The 19491-nt window shown below is 38.0% G+C and overlaps 1 protein-coding gene across 4 annotated transcripts in view; it reads right to left on the bottom strand.

Annotated features, from left to right (window-relative positions):
* Nucleotides 1-19491, bottom strand: part of LOC139750211 (protein SHQ1 homolog) — a 116414-nt gene that overhangs the window by 29278 nt on the left and 67645 nt on the right. Inside the window, exons 1-2 of one of the 4 annotated variants that reach the window (XM_071664674.1) lie at nucleotides 15296-15453; nucleotides 3175-3342 (exon numbers count right to left, since the gene is read on the bottom strand). In XM_071664674.1, coding sequence (XP_071520775.1) covers nucleotides 3175-3317 — 143 coding nt within the window. In that variant the 5' untranslated portion in view covers nucleotides 3318-3342; nucleotides 15296-15453. Of the gene's footprint in view, nucleotides 1-3174; nucleotides 3343-15295; nucleotides 15454-19491 lie in introns of those variants that run through there. The other 3 variants (XM_071664677.1, XM_071664675.1, XM_071664676.1) reach the window with 3 other exon arrangements.

Here is a 19491-nt window from a genome sequence, read left to right as displayed (position 1 = left end):
GTACATTTGAAGGTATCGTAGTTCCGACAATATCATATGAATGCAAGACATGGGCTTCAGATAAGGATATGCCAAGGAGGGTGGTTTTTGGAGATGAAATATCTGAAGACAATATGTGGTGAGGTGATATAACTTAGTATGAAAAGGTAAGAGAGATGTGTGGTAATAAAAGAGTGTGGTTGAGAGAGCTGAAGAGGGTGTGCTGAAATGGTTTGGCCATATGGAGAGAGTGAGTGAGGAAAGGTTGACAAAGAGGATATATGGGTCATAAAAGGAGGGAAGAAGAAGAATGGCAAGACCATATTGGAGATGGAAGGATGGAGTGAAAAAGATTTTGAGCAATTGGGGCCTGAACATGCCAGAAGGTGTAGGGTGTCCATGAAACACAAGTGAACTGGAATGATGTGGTGTACAGGGATCGAATTACAGTCAATGGACTGAATCAGGGCATGTGAAGCATTCAGTGTGAACCACAGAAAGATCTGTGAGGCATAGTTGTGGATAGGGAGCTGTGGCTTCGGTGCATTACATATGACAGCTAGAGAATGGACGTGAGTGGATGCAGACTTTCTTTGTCTGTTCCTGGTGCTACTTTGCTCACATGGGAAACAGATATGAAGTAAGAAAAAAAAAAAAGTACCGCATGCAAAATTGTGAACACATAAAAAAGAGAGAGAGGTAACCGAGATAATGAGGTAAGACAATTTGCCACTTCATCTGATTTCTGGCCGATTTAACACAGAGCTGGCAAGGTTGCTTTGTTTGCTAAAGGAATTCCATGGGTTTCTGATGAAGTTTAAAATTCTTGCCAGGTGAAAATAAGCAAACTGTGAAGTGCAAATCAGTGTTCATAACTTTACAATGTTGTTCACTCAAAAAACCACATATGGAATGAACTGTACACTATTATATATATACACTCTCAACCTACTCAGACAGCTGGTGCAGCAGGGAAATGAAACAGGATGATCTGAGTGTAGATTTCAATCCAGAGGACCCTGGGGTGTTTTAGGTAAGTGGTAGTGGATTTGGTAGCAGATGGATCCATGTGGGGTTGAAATGAGCCATAGGACAAGGGGTAGGTTAGGGTCCTGGGTGCTTTAGGGAGCATGCTGAAGGAGATATTAGAATCTTTTAGGAAAAAGATGAGTCTGTCTGACAGTTCAGTTGTCCTGACACTGTTGTGGGGATGTGAATCTTGGACCATAAATGCAAAGAAAAGAAAGGAGGAAGACATCTTGGAAGTCAAAAGCCTTAGAATGATAATGTGGCATCAGGCAGGTTGATCACGTAAGGAATAACAGTGCAAGAGAGAGGTGTCACAGTCAGTATAGTGAGACAGGGAAAGGTGAGCAAGATGTGCTGAGGTGAAAGAAGAAAGGCTGACTGAGTGGATGTAAGTCATAAGTGGAGGAAGTGAGGAGGAGGGGGAGCCCAAAAGGGAGATGAAAGGATGGAGTGAAAGTGGTTTTGGAGTACAGTAGCCTGAATATTTAGAAAAATATAATATTGTTGAAACTACTATTCCTTCAAACAAACATATTTTTGCTCTTCAAGATAACATTCTCTCTTTCCACACTTTCTTCATTGCTCTCAAAACCTTAGCCCCCTCCCCCACCCTGTGACTCACTTCTGCCTCCATGGTTTCATCCACTGCTAAGTCTACTCTCAGATATCTAAAACACTTAACATCCTCCAATTCTTATCCATTCAACAAACTTACATCCCAATTAACTTGTTCCTCAACCCTGCTGAACCTAACAACCTTGCTCTTATTCACATTTACTCACAATTTTCTCCTTTCGCACACTTTTCTAAACTCAGTCACCAACTTCAGCAGTTTCTCACTTGAATCAGCCACCACGCTGTATCATCAATGAACAGCAACTGACTCACTTCCCAGGCCCTCTTATCCCAAACAGACTGCATACTTGCCCCTCTCTTCAAAACTCGTGCATTACCACCCTAACCATCCGATCCATAAACAAATCAAACAACCATGGAGACATCACACATCCCTGCTGCAAACTGACCTTCACTCGGAACCAGTCACCCTCTTCTCTACCAATTCGTACACATGCCGTACATCCTTGATAAAAACTTTTCAATGCTTCTAGCAGCTTACCTCCCACACTATATACTCTAAGACCTTCCTCAAAGCATCTCTCTCAACCCTATCTCTATGTCTTCCCCAGATCCATAGATTTCACATATAAATCCATCAGTTTTCCTACCATACGTCTTCTCCAGATCCATAGATGCCACATATAAATCCATCAGTTTTTCTACGGATTTGTCACATACATGCTTCAAAGCAAACACCTGATCCACACATCCTCTACCACTTCTGAAACCACACTATTCCTCCCAAGTCTGATGCTCTGTATGTCTCTTCACTCTCTCAATCAGTGCCCTCCCATACAATATGCCAGGAATACTTAACAAACTTATGCCTCTGTAGTTTGAACACTAACTATTATCTCCTTTGCCTTTGTACAATGGCACTATACATGCATTCCGCCACACTTCCTATGTCTTCCCCATGGGTCACAGAAGGTGACTAAAAGGGGTAGGAGCAGGGGGCTGGAAACCCTCCCCTACTTGTATTTCAATTTCTAAAAGGGGAAACAGATTATGTAGGTAACAGTGAAAAACTAAATCAGCAAACAAATGGATACCCACCAGTTCAGGCTCAGAAGCAAATTCCTTAACATATGTTTTGCACTTGCACATCTCTAAGAGAGGAAGCTCTCTAAGCTTTGTAATAAACAAATACAGTAAGGGTCACTGAGGGCATGGAAGATAAATATGGGACTGATACTACAAAGAAATTGCTTCTTTTGAATCCCTTAAAAAACTGCAAAAATTTGCTGTTGTAAGGAAAGATAAGCTGATCCAATAACTTAAGGAATAAAACAACCTTTCAGTTAAAATAACGAAACAACTGAGATGTAGAGCAGCTCCAGGGATTGTAGGATATGGTACAAATGATGGTTGCGAGCAGCAGCCATAGCAGATGGCGAGTACTGACTGCATCTAAAACACCACCAGGGACTTGCGTGAGTGGTTCCTTACCAATTCTTAATGGAATTTCATCCATGTAGCCCTTACAGGTAAATTTATGGCTTTGGTGAAAGTAACCATTAGTTGTAAAAAAAAAAAAAAAATACTAACCGCAGATAATACGGTGAAGAATAAAAGGTGAAGGATTCTCCATCAATGTTGATCTCTGCATCTGAAATTCGGGCATATGGAGCAAAAATGTGCACAGATAAATGCTTATCATCTTGCAGAACTTTAAACTTTGGGGTCAACATGACTGCACTGTGCAGCTACTACAGCCTGTAAAGATACAAAATTTACACATTCTAATGGATCAAATACCTTAAATACTGTATTCACATTTACCAATATGTCACTGTAATTCAGTTCTCTTTAGTTAAGAAAATCAAATTTAGTATTCAAAATTGGGTAATAATGACTCTAGACTGTTATTTACAGATATCTAAAAATATATACAATTGAACATCTTACATTCACATGGCATCATGTCCTATTTTTCTATTACATTTCAAAATACAGTATTTATGTATGTATCCAAACTTCATGAACAATGTAGCCCTGTTTATGAGATTCTGTACAAGCTGTAAACACTTCACTTAGAAAGCAATGGGATTTTGTTCAACATGTTTGCTTAGATTCCTTGGATGTTGAAAAAAATGCTAGTGAACTGTATACTTCAAAAAGAATCAGATACATGGCCAAAATCAATATTTTCTACAGAAAATATATACATTTCTCACTCTGGTAAGTAAGATTTTGCAATATAATGCTCAACATGTTCATAATGCTGATTTCTATTTCCTTCATTTTCTGGACTGGTCCTTTGTTAGATGGCTCTCTCTCTCTCAATGACATACCCTTAAAAAACTTAGCTTGTAAAATTCACATGAAACATTTACAATGACAAGAGTCTTTTGTATACATGTAAGCATTCTGATTAGCATCCTTTTTTTAATCTGAAAGGGACCAACTACACTTCTTCAAATGAAACAATCTATATTCTGTATTACTGCATTCTGAAAGATGCCTGATATGATGTCTGCCTTCATATGTCCTTCTCGACTTTCTAAATACGTACAATAGCCACGACATGATACTGACAACCTTGTTCATTTGGAGTCCAGGTATGGCACATAGGTATGGTTCTGTTCTCATTTGTGTTTTATCATCTGCTGTCTGTAACCATCAAGGGGAGATTTTTTTTTTTTACTAGTCTTGGATGAGGTTTTCAAAGCTGACACAGTGTGATCAAAACTTCAGTACCCTATTCAACTACATATCTCTGCTCCATGTATTTGCATTAACTTCATTTTATTGTTTATGATTGTAATATCTCGTCAGACATGGGACTGGTATTTTGGGATATGTTGAATGAATTTACCTCAGGTGGCCAAATATTTAAAAGTGTGCCCCATACCAATATACATGTAATTTTTTAATCATATATCTGTGTGATTTGTTTGGAACACCTTCAGAGCAGGACCTAGGAACCCATGGAGACTGGGCACAACCCTTCAACTCCTCTAGATGTAAATTTATGCAAGGAAAGTGACTCCTTTTGATGTAAATATCTGCACTGACTTTCATGCCTCTATCTCAAGGTCAATCCACCAGGCCTGGGTGGTTGTTGAGCTGGAATTGCATGATAATTTCTCCCCACAGTCAGTCACCCTCTACACATGACAAAGCATCACATTCTTGGGAGCTTTCTACAAAAGAAATTGAGCAGCTTTCAGCTAGTCTTAAAGGACCAGGTAGATGATCCTGAATTACTTGACAACAATGATCTGTCTTTGGATTATTTGGAAAGTGTTATCATGGACAAACTAGTAAGAAAAGTAGAACAAGATGAGGGAGGTAAAGGTGTTTCTCAAGTGAAGGTAGTGTTGCCAGTGCCCACCTGACCTTGACAACAATACATCTGACATGCAGCTGGTAATTTCAAAACTTTTGTATTTTGTTTTTATGAAAATATCAACCAAGAATCATTATGATTATAACAAGATTTACTCTATAAAATAAAACATAATAGTTATCAACATTCAATCTTTCATTACTGGTAAAATGATAAGATATGCTAATAGCATCCCATATGACACTCAGGCCTCACTCCACACTTTTTAGCAAGTTATGCTGACAGCTGCAAAACTTCTATACATTATCTAAGTAATATTGGTAGGTGAAATATACTTCTAAAGATTCCTTTCTTACTGTCATATAAATATCTTTGAAACTGTACGCTTAAATATATACTTTTACACAAATCAAAAAATGGGAGATTTACAGGGTTGGAAAAGAGACCTAATTGTGGTGGTCAGAGATTAAGTGAGACAAATGTAAATCTAATACAATATTCTCACTCACCATAAATGCATTTAGGCACTCTAATGGGTGTTAGTCTATCATTCATCCACATTCATGCAAAAACTGTACAGTATTTAATAATTAGTCCTTAGATGGCCTTCACTTCTGCATGTAACTCATGAGTGATATGCCATACTGCCTTTAAACATGCTAGGCTCTGGCTGGGCTTGCTGTAGGATACAGAACACACTTTTCACTATTCCACCAAAATATCCAATGCTTACTCTTCATCAAAAACATCAGATACTGTGCTATCCACTAAAACACTAAAGATTTTAAGATGTGATGTCTATCATGCATTGTGTACAATTCTTGTGCACAAGCGATGAAGCTTTCTGGGCTTCAGATATAACTCTGAGAGAAATAACAGTGGCAGTGCTCCAACAGCCAGGGGTCATGAGAGAGAAACTTCTTAAACAGTTGAGAAATGACTTCACAGCTTGCGAGTAGCTGTGGTGGATACTCCTTAGGCAATAATGAAGGGGAGAGGCTTGAGCTTGCTAAGGGATGTTTCTGAAGCATTCAGCAACACATGCATGATCGCCAAAACTTAGCACAGGTCCTGCTTCCCTGGCAGTGCTGGGTTGGTTTGCACATTGAACATAGGCACTTACTGCAGGTCCATTCTCTAGCCTGGAGCTATTTTGATGTACATACTTTCACTCCATGGGGAAAGAATGCTAGGTTAGACTCTTGTCAGCACTCATTCAATTCCTAGGCTGGCAGCAAGGCAGATGAGCAAGAACCTCAGCCACATATATATGAACACACATGCTGGGGCTTGCAAGGTACTGGAAGAAACAATGACAATCAGCCAGCTGGCACTCTACATCCAACTGTCAGTGAAGCCTGAGATTATGAGCAACCAAGCATCAGTGGCTGGGACTACAAAATTCCCAGTCTACACAACTCCTCATGAAATGGAGAGTGCTCATATCTCTATCCGGAACTAATAGCCATGAGCGTACCTGATGGATGTGAAGGTCTGTCACTGATGATAACCAAAACCTGACTGGCCTGCTTACTTCTAGAGGCCCACTGCCAAATTGGATGCCCTCCTTTGCTACTCCCTAATTTGCCTAGGCCTATGGCACTGACCTCTGCTTTCAGCAATTCATGCCCTAATTGGCTGGATATTTGAGGGGAACTCTTGGTCATGATAGGTTTTCAGCAATACATGCTACAACCTACAATGATCAAACCAATATTTTCAGATGCTACATTCTCTTTTAAGATGCCTTGACAGCTGGGAGATACAGTACTAGTCAATACATAAGATTAAATACCAGTACGTATTACAAAATAACCTAGGGATTAGTAACCCTCCTGATGGAAGGTATACATTTCTTGACATAGATACTTGTGGAGAATATATATATAATTGTCAGAAAATTTTTGCATATCTGCTGAATAACCAGACACATAGGAAAATATTACAAAATTCAGAAATTAATATTTTTCAGTTAGCAAGGAAATACAAGGTTTTTAGCCCCTTACTTCCTCTGTGCATCTTAAAATGTACACCAGAGCACAGTTCTGCGACTCATATAATGTTACAGTGGCTCCTGCCATTATCTGAATTTGTGTATGAAGTCTGATTCCACCAATCACCAATAAATGTCACTAGCATACTATAACCCATGTATCATCAAAGAAGGTGCATGTAGGTCACCTTGACACGAGGCAACACATCCACACCCAGACATGTAATCATAATCAGGAATGGTAATCATTGGATCCGATTTCATATTTCATTAGGAATCATAAGCATAATAAATTTTACTGTCTTGGGAGACCAAGGATTCATAATTGAAATAAATTCCAAGGAAAAAGGAATCATGCTCATGATTACTGCATAATACAACTGACATTCTGAAGAGCAGAAATGGGTGATGCAGGACACAGAGAACTAGACAGCAGTTCCAGAACTTATGTTCACATCCTGGTCTTGTCAAGCATATAGGTCAAGTCATACAGACTTCTTATTTCATTTGTGCAAAAGTCACCAAAGGTATACTGGTCTGTGCCACTTCAGTTCACAGTAAATGCTATTCTAAACAGCAACAGACATACTGTAATTGTAACCATGAATCGTGATCAATGGAATCTATTTCATATTTCTGAGGGATCATAATTGAAATTCATTCCATAAATTTAAGAAGGACTTGGATTTGTAATCATGGTAATCATAATATTTCCCATTTGTGTTGGAAATGTAACATGTATGTCCATGTCCAAGCGCACTATCAAACGACAGTAAGATAAACAGGCCAGCTGCTGAAAAGTTTGTACATATTACATTATTCTACAGAAAAAGAAAAGAAAGAGATATATGAGTTTGCTAAAGGAAACGGAATCAATATTTCTAGCATTTTTTTTACAATGAAAAACATTAGTTTTTCTTCAAACAATAAAAATATCTAGAGCTTTGTTTTGGCTTAGGAAAGAAAACATGGATTAGTGAATACATGAGCCCAAGTAACTCTTGTGGTTGCAAAAGTTTGCAAAACTTCCCCATCACTTCCACTTTTAACCAAGCTACATCCTTGACTCGACAGTTCAAAATCAAAGTCTGCAGTAGCTGCGTCTCGTAAGGTAACTCAGGACTCAGGTGCTTGTTATCTTCACCTGTAAGCAGTTTTGACAGGAGGTAAAATCCCACATTAAGCAAATCCATGATATATCTGAATGAGAATTGAAACTGTTGAAGGTACAAAGGCCACCTCATCAGTCTTACAGCAATGTCATACTTAGAAATCCAATGATGCTGGTGATCTGTCTTAAACACAAAGAGAAATCTGCTGCCTTAAGAGTAGAACATCCTTCTTCCTTCTACACTGGCCAACAGGTCTCTTCATAGAGCATATATCTTTTCAGTAGACTTGTGTCTACCTGAAACATATATGAATGACTTATCCATTAGTTTCTTGCATTAGGGATGCACCACTGCTGTGCAGACACACCATAACAGAATAAACTTCCTGTTGGCATAATCTTGATGCAATATGGGCTCCTTGATGATACATAACTTAAATCCTTGAAGGAACTGCTCCAAGATCTATGACCATGCTATCTAGTTTAGGTAGTGCTTCTTTAGCAGCTTGTAGAGTTGTTGGGGAATGGTGGCAAAGTTCCCTAAAGAACTCATAAAATACCATAACAAGGCAAAAAATTAGCATAAAACCTTCTTGAAAGCAAGTCATGGTGCATTCTGAATATTCTCTAATTAGTCCTCCTTGCAGGGGTGAACTCTATGTCCTACAATGTGACCCAGAAATTCAAAGTGGTCATGGAATATCACATCAGTTAGGTCTGATAATTGTGCGGAGGTCAGCCAAGCACTGATGGACTTGCTTCAGCAGTGTCATGTTTAAAACTACTGCAGGATAATGGGCCCTCAACTATTTATGTTAAACATAAATGGGGAATGTTACACCATATGGCAATACACAAAAGTAATACACTTTGGTTTGCTGACTGCAATCAGCTCATGGTTCTTGGGGTACAAAGATATCAGAAAGCACCCCTCTGCCACAATGATACCAATCTTGGAGCTGGACAAGTTGCTCATTACAGCCTCTTGGTCCTCTTAACCCTGGCCTGTGCAGCACAAACATGGAAATGGAACAAGTCATATAGGTCAAGAGTCTAGGCTGAGGAAATTATCGCTATTTGAGAGGAGGATGTGGTATGACTTGATAGGACAAAGAAATGAGGTGTTAGAAATATGTGGTATGGCAAGGAATGCAAAGGGAACGAATTCTGGAGTGGGAGAGTGGGCGAAATGTAATACTTTGAGGGGATTACGGCATGTGAAAAAAATGCAAGACAGGAAGTTCACAAGAAGAGCATATGATAATATAATTATAGGGGCTGGTGTCACATGGGCACATAGAGGGAAGAGTATTGGAGGGAGAGATATGGTGGAAGAATGAATGTAATGATGTATGCAAGGGATGCATGTATGGACTGGGGTAAATGGAGACCTTCCTGCTGTAACCAACCACTCGATGGAAGTTCCAAGAGCGAATGGGTTTCAGAGAGGCAACACCCTTGTAAATTTCTAAATAACAATATATACATAGTTCTTTAGCCTTCTTGTTCACCACAACTGTAAGGCTAAAGTAGGGCGACAGCAGTGACGATTAGGGAGTTCAGTGAATATATGGGTTTAATAAAGCAAAAGTTGGTGAAACACTCTCAGCAATAAACTGCACCTAAGAAAACTTCTCCTAAATTCCCCTAACAGTACAGATTAACTGCAGAAATATAGCAATGGTATTGTGGTGTGCTGATGTGGACCACATAGAGTGAGTGCTTGTGGATAAGCTGAGCATAGCCACCAGCAGCTGTCTATTACGTTTACATTTTCTGATGGTGTGACAATGAAACCAAGGATGTGTCAGGTGCATTTTGACTGTCAGCCTGAAGATCAAGATAAATTTCAACTCCTAAGGGAATCTACAAAAAGTTTCTATTAGTTTTACTGGTCTCTAAAAACATTTCATCTACATTTAGATTACACCATTCATTGCAGCTGGGGCATATACATCATGGTAATTTTTTCTGTTCACTACACCCAGGGTACATACAACCCAGTATTTTTTCTGTTAACTGTTGCTAGGGAATAAAGAGGTCCTTTGCCTAATCCACACTTTGGCCAGCAATGGTTTTAAGAATATACACTTAAAGTATACCATTTTAGCAACTTTTGAGCACTTACAGTTTTCCATGACACTACCAAAATTTATTCTGTGCTCTGAGCGTCACATGCCAATAGGTTATATGTAGCCTTGCCCAGAAAACCACCATTTCTCGGGAAAGAAAGGAGTGTCATAACCGGTTGGCGTTGCTGATGAGAATGTTGAAGTAGCATTTTGCGCAGCATAGTTGGCTGGCTGGTGTGCAGCAGTAAAGAGGCATGGCATTAAGTGTGTCACACTGCTATCATATTATTACTTTACTGTTTTGTGGATCATTTCTTTGTACTTCTATACTAGAAGCATGTTATTTTAGAAATATGACATGCTTATCTTTAACCTTAAAGTGTTCAACGTAAGCCTTTAGGTATGTATCTTACAAAGCACTACCCCTATCCCCCATTTCCAACAGGCGTTGTATCTGCCCAACTACAGGGTCTTCCTGGAATTAAACCCTTGTGGTTGGAAAGGGATTTCTGTAAATATATAGTTAAGCTATTAAGCCTTTAAGAAGGCACAAACTTCTGATGATTCTGAAAAATAGGCTTTTTTTCAAATATAGAAAAAATCTATCATAAAACAAAAGAACACCATATAAGAATAAGAAAATAACAGACCAATAAGTGAAATTATCATCAACTTTACCCTAGAAGAAAGAAAACTACAGCTAGATGTGTATTGCTGAGGCAGTACTAACCAAGACAGCCAAATCTTATGTCTTGATTATCACTTCTCTTACAGTCTTATACAACATTTTGTTTTGATGCATTCGGTTCTTTTTATCATCAAATGGATAATTATACATAATCATCAGGTTTACATGGAGATATACCTCTCCTGTCTGTGCCCTAATAAGTATAGCTTCACCTGAGATTACAACCATTCTCAGTAATTTAGTTCCTTTCCCACATCAATATGGGCTGTGAGATATCTGAACAATTTCTAATTCTAAAATTTTGCCCACCATGTAAGGTGATGCTAGAATGAAACAATATTCAGTTTATGAAAGAATTAGAACTTTGAATAATATCAACTGGTTTTTCTTCCCTTGTCTTGAAGGTCCGCAAGGTCCAGCCTGCCATCCTTCTAACTGGGGCAACTGTTGTTATTTTGAGTATGATGAGGGTTAGGTCAATAAATATCATTACTCTGAGGTCTTTCACATTGCTCTACAGGTTTATGACAGCACCTGCGTCTGTACAATAGTGCGTTGCTTTTTATTTCTTCATTTTCCCCACACCAAAGAAGTTGCAACTGTTCTCCAATGAAAAGCACGTTGTTCTCATTTGTCCAGTCACACCCCTCCTTTTATGTTTTGTTTTTGTTTCTTTGTTGCCTTTCAGCATCTGTTGATGAGATTTTCATACTTATTAATGTGTCATCTGCAAAGGATGATATGAAACTGTGGCTCATGTTTATGTCAATGTCAGATACAATGATGCGAACAGAAAGGGTGTAAGTACAGTTCCTTGGGAGACTGAACTTTTCACCATGGAGGCACTATGCTTGTGATCTATCAGTTAAAAATTTGTATATCCATCTCCAAGTTTTTCTGGTTATTCCCATCTTTCACATTTTATGTATATCCTAAGATACCAAGGCCATATTTGTCATATGCTTTTGCAAAGTCTATGAAAATCACTTCAGCATTTTCTTTATTTACTTGTAGGCCTCCCTCCACCTTACTTACGAAATTACACTATATTCATCCTATACATCATATTTCTTTGCACTTCACTTTCTGCACCAATAGATACATACCATACACATTCCTCCTAATAATTTACATCATCCAAAATCTACATATTTTCCAAAGGGCCATCATGCACACATGACCTTTAGGTGGACAACCATGCACTTGTAATGGTGGTTGTGAAGGTAATGAGGCTAATACAATTTTTACTCTCGCCCTCCTTATGAAATAGCCCTGTATCGACTATTAATGGTACAATAAATTGGTTGGATACCAAAAATATGTCAATGAACTAAGCAAGGGCATGTGAAGCATCTGGGGTAAACCAGTGGGCCTGGATGTGGATAGAAAGCTGTGGTTCCGGTGCATTACACGACAGCTAGAGGCTGAGTGTGAATGACTGTGGCCATTTTTGTCTTTTCCTGGCACTACCTTGCTGAAGGGAGGCATTGCTATTTCTTGTGTGGCGAGGTAGTGACAAGAATGGATGAAGGCAAGTAAGTATGAATATGTGCATGTGTATATATATATATATATGTATGTATATGTCCATGTATGGGTACTTATGTATATACATATGTGTGGTTGGGCCATTCTTTGTCTGTTTCCTGGCACTACCTCACTGACACGGGAAACAGTGATTAAGTATAATAAATAAATAAATATGACTAATGTGAATGATGGTGTCATGTAACTTTCAAATTCTCAGTGTTTCAATCCACAACATATAGACATTGTGATTTTTTTTTTTTTTTTTTTCATACTATTCGCCATTTCCCGCGATAGCGAGGTAGCGTTAAGAACAGAGGACTGGGCCTTTGAGGGAATATCCTCACCTGTGATAACAGTATGTATAATAGTATGTATAAAAATAACAAGCAATTCTTAAATTTTCATGTAAATAAATTCAATATTCAGTTCCCTGTAACTAGCTCACAAAAGCTTTTCAAGGATGCATTCAGGATTCCCCCCCCCACCCCTAGCGATCAGCTGAACAAATTTAAACCTTTTAAAGGCTTTTTAAGATCAATACTGACTTTTGCAAGTGTCAATATATTTCCTGTACCAGTACCATGATCACTGAAGAGAGAGCTTTCATACTGTCAGATTCTGTGTTCTTTTCAACTTCAGGGTTTGAAGAATAGCATGGCAATATCTTTACCTCTTCAGCTTTCTTTTTCATTTGAAATTCCACATCCTTCAACTATGACTTCAGGCTTCCTATCACTGTATGTAATTTTGTATAATTCTGCCATGCGGCTCCCAGTCTTCTATTTGCTTTTTCTGTCAACTTGTCTACATCTTAAAACTAAACTTTCACATATACCTTGAAGAGTCTCATTTTTCATAGGTTTCTAATTCCTTCTCACATTGGCAATCAATGGATTATACTTAGAAAATGTTAAGATAATGCAAAGATAAATTTAAGACCTTTTACGGCCAGAGACAGCAATTTTGACTTCCGCAAGACCTTTCCAAAGCCTCAAATATACATAAATTTACATAAGACTCTTTAAGAAGTTTCAAGGATCTGCAAGAAACCAAGTACACCCATCCCTCGCTTTATGCGGGATGATTATATAAGATTTAGCTATTCTATGAGGAAACTACTTCATTACTATTCCCTCTTTTATGCGGTCAAAATTTGCTACTATGCAGGTGTATACAATAGAGGGCACCCCAAAATTCACATTTCTCTTTATGCAAGGGATGGGCTGTATTTTGTCTGTTATGTTTTTTCCTTAATATCTCTTGATATCATATCTCCTTTTGTATACACATTATATAATGTGCATAAAACCATGAGGAAAATGAAACACATTATGTTCCAAAGTGCACTTTTGTGTAATGATCACATCATCAGGGGAGAGACAAGAATGAGACATAGAACAGTCAGCTGATACATAAGAAACAGACTGTTCTATGTCTTTTATCTCATTCTTGTATCTCCCCTAACAATGTGATCATTACAAAAAAGTGTACGTGGGAATTTCAAGTTTCATTTTCTTCATGGTCTTGTGCATATATTATATCATGCGCACCACTGTGACCTCTTGCAAAATGTCCTACAATATAGGCTCCAGCATTCTGGTCCGTTATAATAGTACTGACACTCACGTAGGCATTTATAAAAAGATGGAAATACACTTTTCAAATAAGTACTTGTAACATTTGGTCTCCTTGTCCGATTTCAACGAGAGTGTTGTTGGTTTTAGTTGTGAATGGAATATTCTTGAATTTTGTGAAAGTTTTTGGGTTAAAGATAAACCAGTTGTTGTCCTTTGGGGTCACTGTTTGCTACTGACAACCATTTTGTTGCCATCGAGTTAATGTAAATAAAAATAATTCACAAAACATTGATTCTTAGATAAAGCAAGAAAAGATAAAATGAACCAGAAGAAAAAGGAAGCATACTTTCATTTTCATCAAAATGGACTGAAGTCATCCTCGGAAAGGATAATTAGAATAAAATAAAACAAGTTCTTTTTTCCAACTTGTTCCAAATACCAAACAATATTTTACACAATACAAAATCTAAGAATCCAGGAAAGTGAAGAAGTAGATTGATATGAATTTTGATAACAGGAGGAAAATTTGGGCAAGTGGCTGCAGTTGTATTCACCAAGGAGAGTTTTTCTTGACACAGGTTAATTACTAGATTAATGCTACATTACTTCTAAGTATGGTTTGGTTAGGTGAGATAAGATAAAAATAAGTTAACAAGATTTTATCTGGGTATTGGATTTGGTCAGCCACTGTTACTTTTGTTTTATCAAAGGGTTAACCCTCAGGTTAGGTTAACATTACATGATTCCTTTATCAGCTTAGTTTTGGGCTATAATGTATCTTTTAAGACATTTTACCAACAGCTATCCATTTCCCTCTACTTCAAAGCCCTGCCCACTGTGTGTGTGTGTGGGGGTGGGGTGGGGGTTAGTACGTGAAATTCGTTTACTATCATTCCCACATCTACCAAAATATTATATCATTTTTTCTTTTCTTTTAAACAAATTTTCTACAACGATCATTTGATGCGAGGATAGGTGATACATCACGTAAATTCTAAAACAAAATTACAGAACACCATATTGTAAAACTACAGAAACTACTGACATGAATTACTTCCCCTCAATATTGATGGCAAATTCCCGGCAACCCTAAAGAATGACCGTATATAATTATGACAATAATATTCTTACTTGTACACAAATTCAAGTTCCCTTGAGGGAAAAAAATCTGCAGAGACCTCGTGTTGCTTCGGGTACGAAATCACTGGAAAGAAAGAAACTTCAAAAAGCCCAACTTAAGTCTTTCCCATATTTCCTTCCTTTTCAAAACCTTACACATGAAGCTTGGGACATATTTGAGTTTACTCACCGTCGTCAGTCACCGACATGAACCAACTCCTCCTCTATGCTCAAAATCATGGACGGCACGTGCCAAAAAAAAAAAAAATAAAAAAAAAATAATTCACCTGTAAGTCTGGTGAAAACTGCGGTTGACAAAGAACATAGTAGTGTGCCTCTCTCTCTCTCTCCTCCCGCTGCTCAGCTGCACCACCACACAACCACGTCGACCTCCTCCTCACGCTGCTCGCCTGCACTGCACTGCACTGCTGCTCGAGGGTACCAAGATGAGCACATTTTATGGTGCAGAATAGATCTGGTATGCCAGTATATTTCGTATATTCATTTTATGGTGCAGAATAAATCTGGTATTCCAGTATATTTCATATACATGTTAATTTTATGGTGCAGAATGTATCTTGTATTCCAGTTTATTTCATATACATGTTCATTTTATGGTGCAGAATAAATCTTGTATCCAGTATATTTCATATACATGTTCATTTTATGGTAGAATAAATTTTGTATTCCAGTATATTTCATATACATGTTCATATTATGGTGCAGAATAAATCTTGTATGCCATTATATTTCATATAGATGTCTTTTTTGTTTGAAAATTTTTGTACCCTTGTTGGTTGGCCAGTTTGATATCCTGTACGTATTAGATTTTCTACATTTTGATTTTCTTTCTTTTTCTGAAAATAGTTTTCACGCATTGAATTTTGATACATTTGAAATTGTTGCAATCTTCCTTGCATAGTGTATTTGCAAATTGCAGATGCACCTACGTTATGTTTCTGGGCTCCGAGCAATGTATTACTTATTTTCTTGTTCTTTCCTTTTTCCAAAATTTCTATTTCCTGGTTAATATAATACCAGGCATACAATTTATCTTTTAGAGAATACATTTCTTCAACTGACTTTTAATGGGAGTTTCAAAGTGAGTTAAGCAAATTTAGTTTATGGTTGTGTACATAGTTTTTATTACCAACATATTCCTATTTTTTTAAACAGTATTATTCATATATTTATTAATTTTATCTTTTGTGTGTGTGTGTGTGTGTGTGTGGGGAGGGGGGTAGCTTTCGCTAATGGCAGTTCTAATACTGTTCCATACTTTGTGTCTAAATTCTTTCGTATCTCTAAGTCTTCTCCATGTATATACTAGGAAGATCAGCATTAGTGATTTCTCTAAATTGATCCTGGTTTATTTTGAAACCTGATAGTCATTGTGTTTCAAGAAGGAAAGTTAGTGCAAGTATTGTTAACTACCATTAGGGTATGGTCACTGCAAGGGAAATCACCCTGTTTGGTATGGGTACTGAGGCGAGTTTTACCATATCCTCAGATTATGTCATGGGCTCTGAGTGCTTTGTGGGCCATTGGAGACGGGAAAGTTCAGTCCCAGGTATAATGCTGGTTGCGGAAGTTCGTGTTTCATTTATTCATATACCTGAAAGAGTACTCAAGACATTTTTTCTTGATCAGTTTGTCAAGCATTATCATTCTTAAATCTTATACCTAAGTACTCATGAGATATGCTAAATCACCATTATTTTGGCTTTATAATGTAGTTTCAAGGCTATTTAAATTTTTTTATGGCACCCATGATATTGTTGGCAGTGATATGCCCTAATCATGACCATGTCATATATATATATATATATATATATATATATATATATATATATATATATATATATATATATATATATATATATCTTCTTCATACTATTCGCCATTTCCCGCATTAGCGAGGTAGCGTTAAGAACAGAGGACTGGGCCTTAGAGGGAATATCCTCACCTGGCCCCCTTCTCTGTTCCTTCTTTTGGAAAAAAAAAAAAAGGAAACACGAAAGAATGGCCCAAACCCACGTACATACACATGTATATACACACATAAACGCCCACATACATACCTATACATTTCAACGTATACATATACATACCGACATATCCATATAAACACATGTCCATTTTCATACTGCCTTCATTCTCGTCGCCACCCCGCCACACATGAAATAGCATCCCCCCCCCCCCCCGCGAGGTTAGTACTAGGAAAAGACAAAAAAAAAAAAAAAAAAAAAAAATCGTTCACACAGCATCTATCTTGCGTAATTCACCGAAACCACAGCTCCCTTTCCACATCCAGGCCCCACAAAACTTACCATGGTTTACCCCAGACGCTTCACACACACACATATATATATCTTTTCTTTTCAAACTATTCGCCATTTCCCGCGTTAGCGAGGTAGCGTTAAGAACAGAGAACTGGGCCTTTGAGGGAATATCCTCACCTGGCCCCCTTCTCTGTTCCTTCTTTTGGAAACAAATATATATATATATATATATATATATATATATATATATATATATATATATATATATATATATATGTGTGTGTGTGTGTGTGTGTGTGTGTGTGTGTGTGTGTGTGTGTGTGTGTGTGTGTGTATGTATGTATGTGTGTGTCTGTGTGTGGGTGTGTAAACTGGGAGCAGGTTTTATCTAATGCACATATAAATTAATACGACAGTTGTTAATTTTCTATCTTAAGTTCTCTAATTTTCTCAGTATTATTCTACCATTACGTGGGTGCTCAAACACCAGTTGTCCGTACTTATCCATTTATTTCATTCAAGCTTACGCCTGATGATATCACTGTGAATATGTTGAGTCGATGAAGATTGCCTTGGGTTTGCCTAGACAAGATCATATCAATGTATGGCGGTTCACTGCGCGTGGCTACCAGGTACACAATTTGGCAGAAATGGACCACGTCGTGTAAGACGTGGGGGAAGATCTTCGCGCAAAGTCTTGCTATATTTGCTACGTGGTTCTCGGTTCGCCTCAGATTAACTGGATCTTGAATGCTTACGTTTGCGAAACGCGTAGTTGCCTTGACTGCGATCTCATATACCTCGATCCCTGCGCGGCGGGTAATCCAATGGAGAGTGGACCTAGCTATCCTGTGGCTGGAAACTCTTAATTCAAGTGTCGCAAAGACAGACGTTTTAAGTTTGATGTGATATCTAGGATATGGCTGCGTCAGCACTTGTAGGGTTCGCTTAGCGTCAGTGTGGATTACGTCAGGTTTGGATATATGTGTAGTGCAGAGTTTGGGATATCGTGATTGCGGGTAATAGGGCGAGGTGGAGATAAGTATACCTGTAAGCGGACATACTACATGTTGCACTGTGCACACCCTGGTTGCAACACGTTGCTACGGGTGTGCAGCTTTAACACTGTATTGGCCCGTGTTCAGGTTGTTGATTTTTGGGTGGGTGTCCCTTCATATTTAGCGCTTCGGCAATGTGCAGGCTTCTTGTGTCTTGTTCACGGCGAAGTATTCTTGTAGATTACACAATTCTCTCTTGTATGAGGACAGTTATACTTCTTGATGTAGTTTCATGAAGCCTTCTTGGTGTATGGTATGACTTCTGGACACAGTACAGATTACGCTTTCCATGTCGGTTGGTCATGTTGGTAAGGAGCTAACAGTCTCTTGAATGACACTTGAAGTCATAAACTAAGCTGGATTCTTGTAATTTTTTTTTTTTTTTTTGAACGAATCGTTCATAATGAGCGACTTCATCCTTTTCCATTTTACTAGAAACAGCGCAGCCTTGGCGTTACAAGAGATGCGTGAAAAGGGATTCTGAAGTAAGACCAGAAAGACAGGCATCTTGGGAGAAAATTCTTGAGTTTTCCTCAACCGAGACATGGGTGACCTGTCTGTAACTCACAGGGTAAAAGTGAACAGTTCATATTCCGGGAAAAGAACTTTTACTATCTATTCTTTATGATACACTAAAAGAAACACCTCATTTCCTGGTAACTTCTTTCAAAAAAAAAAAAAAAAAATTGACATACACGTTTGGTTGCGATAAACGGGAGAAAATATATATATATATATATATATATATATATATATATATATATATATATATATATATATATATAAAAACAAAAATACGCAGTTAGATAAATTGTATGAAGGAGAGATTTAGGGTGTAGTCAACTGTTCACCTGGAAAAGAATAAGATATGAATGTGGACAATATGTGGTGCCGAGGACCCGTCGCTGCACGGTTGATGACCAGCCACCTTGTCTGGGAGGCCAAGACGACCATAGAAGTTTACGACGTAGAGGAACTTGATTACCTTAAAGGAAACTTAAATTTCTTCAGTGAGAACGCACCATGTTTACACTGTATACATTGGTTAGCGTTCCCAAATAACACGCAAAAGGTCCTGGGTTCGATATTGGCTGAGAATTGGGCCAGGTGATTGTATTCCCTCAAAGGCCCAGTCCTCTGTTC

This window comes from Panulirus ornatus, chromosome 9, assembly GCF_036320965.1.
Source record: "Panulirus ornatus isolate Po-2019 chromosome 9, ASM3632096v1, whole genome shotgun sequence".
Classification (NCBI taxonomy): Eukaryota; Metazoa; Arthropoda; class Malacostraca; order Decapoda; family Palinuridae; genus Panulirus; species Panulirus ornatus.
The sequence above is the reverse complement of the archived record's forward strand: the minus strand, read 5'-3'. Positions and strand labels throughout refer to the sequence as shown.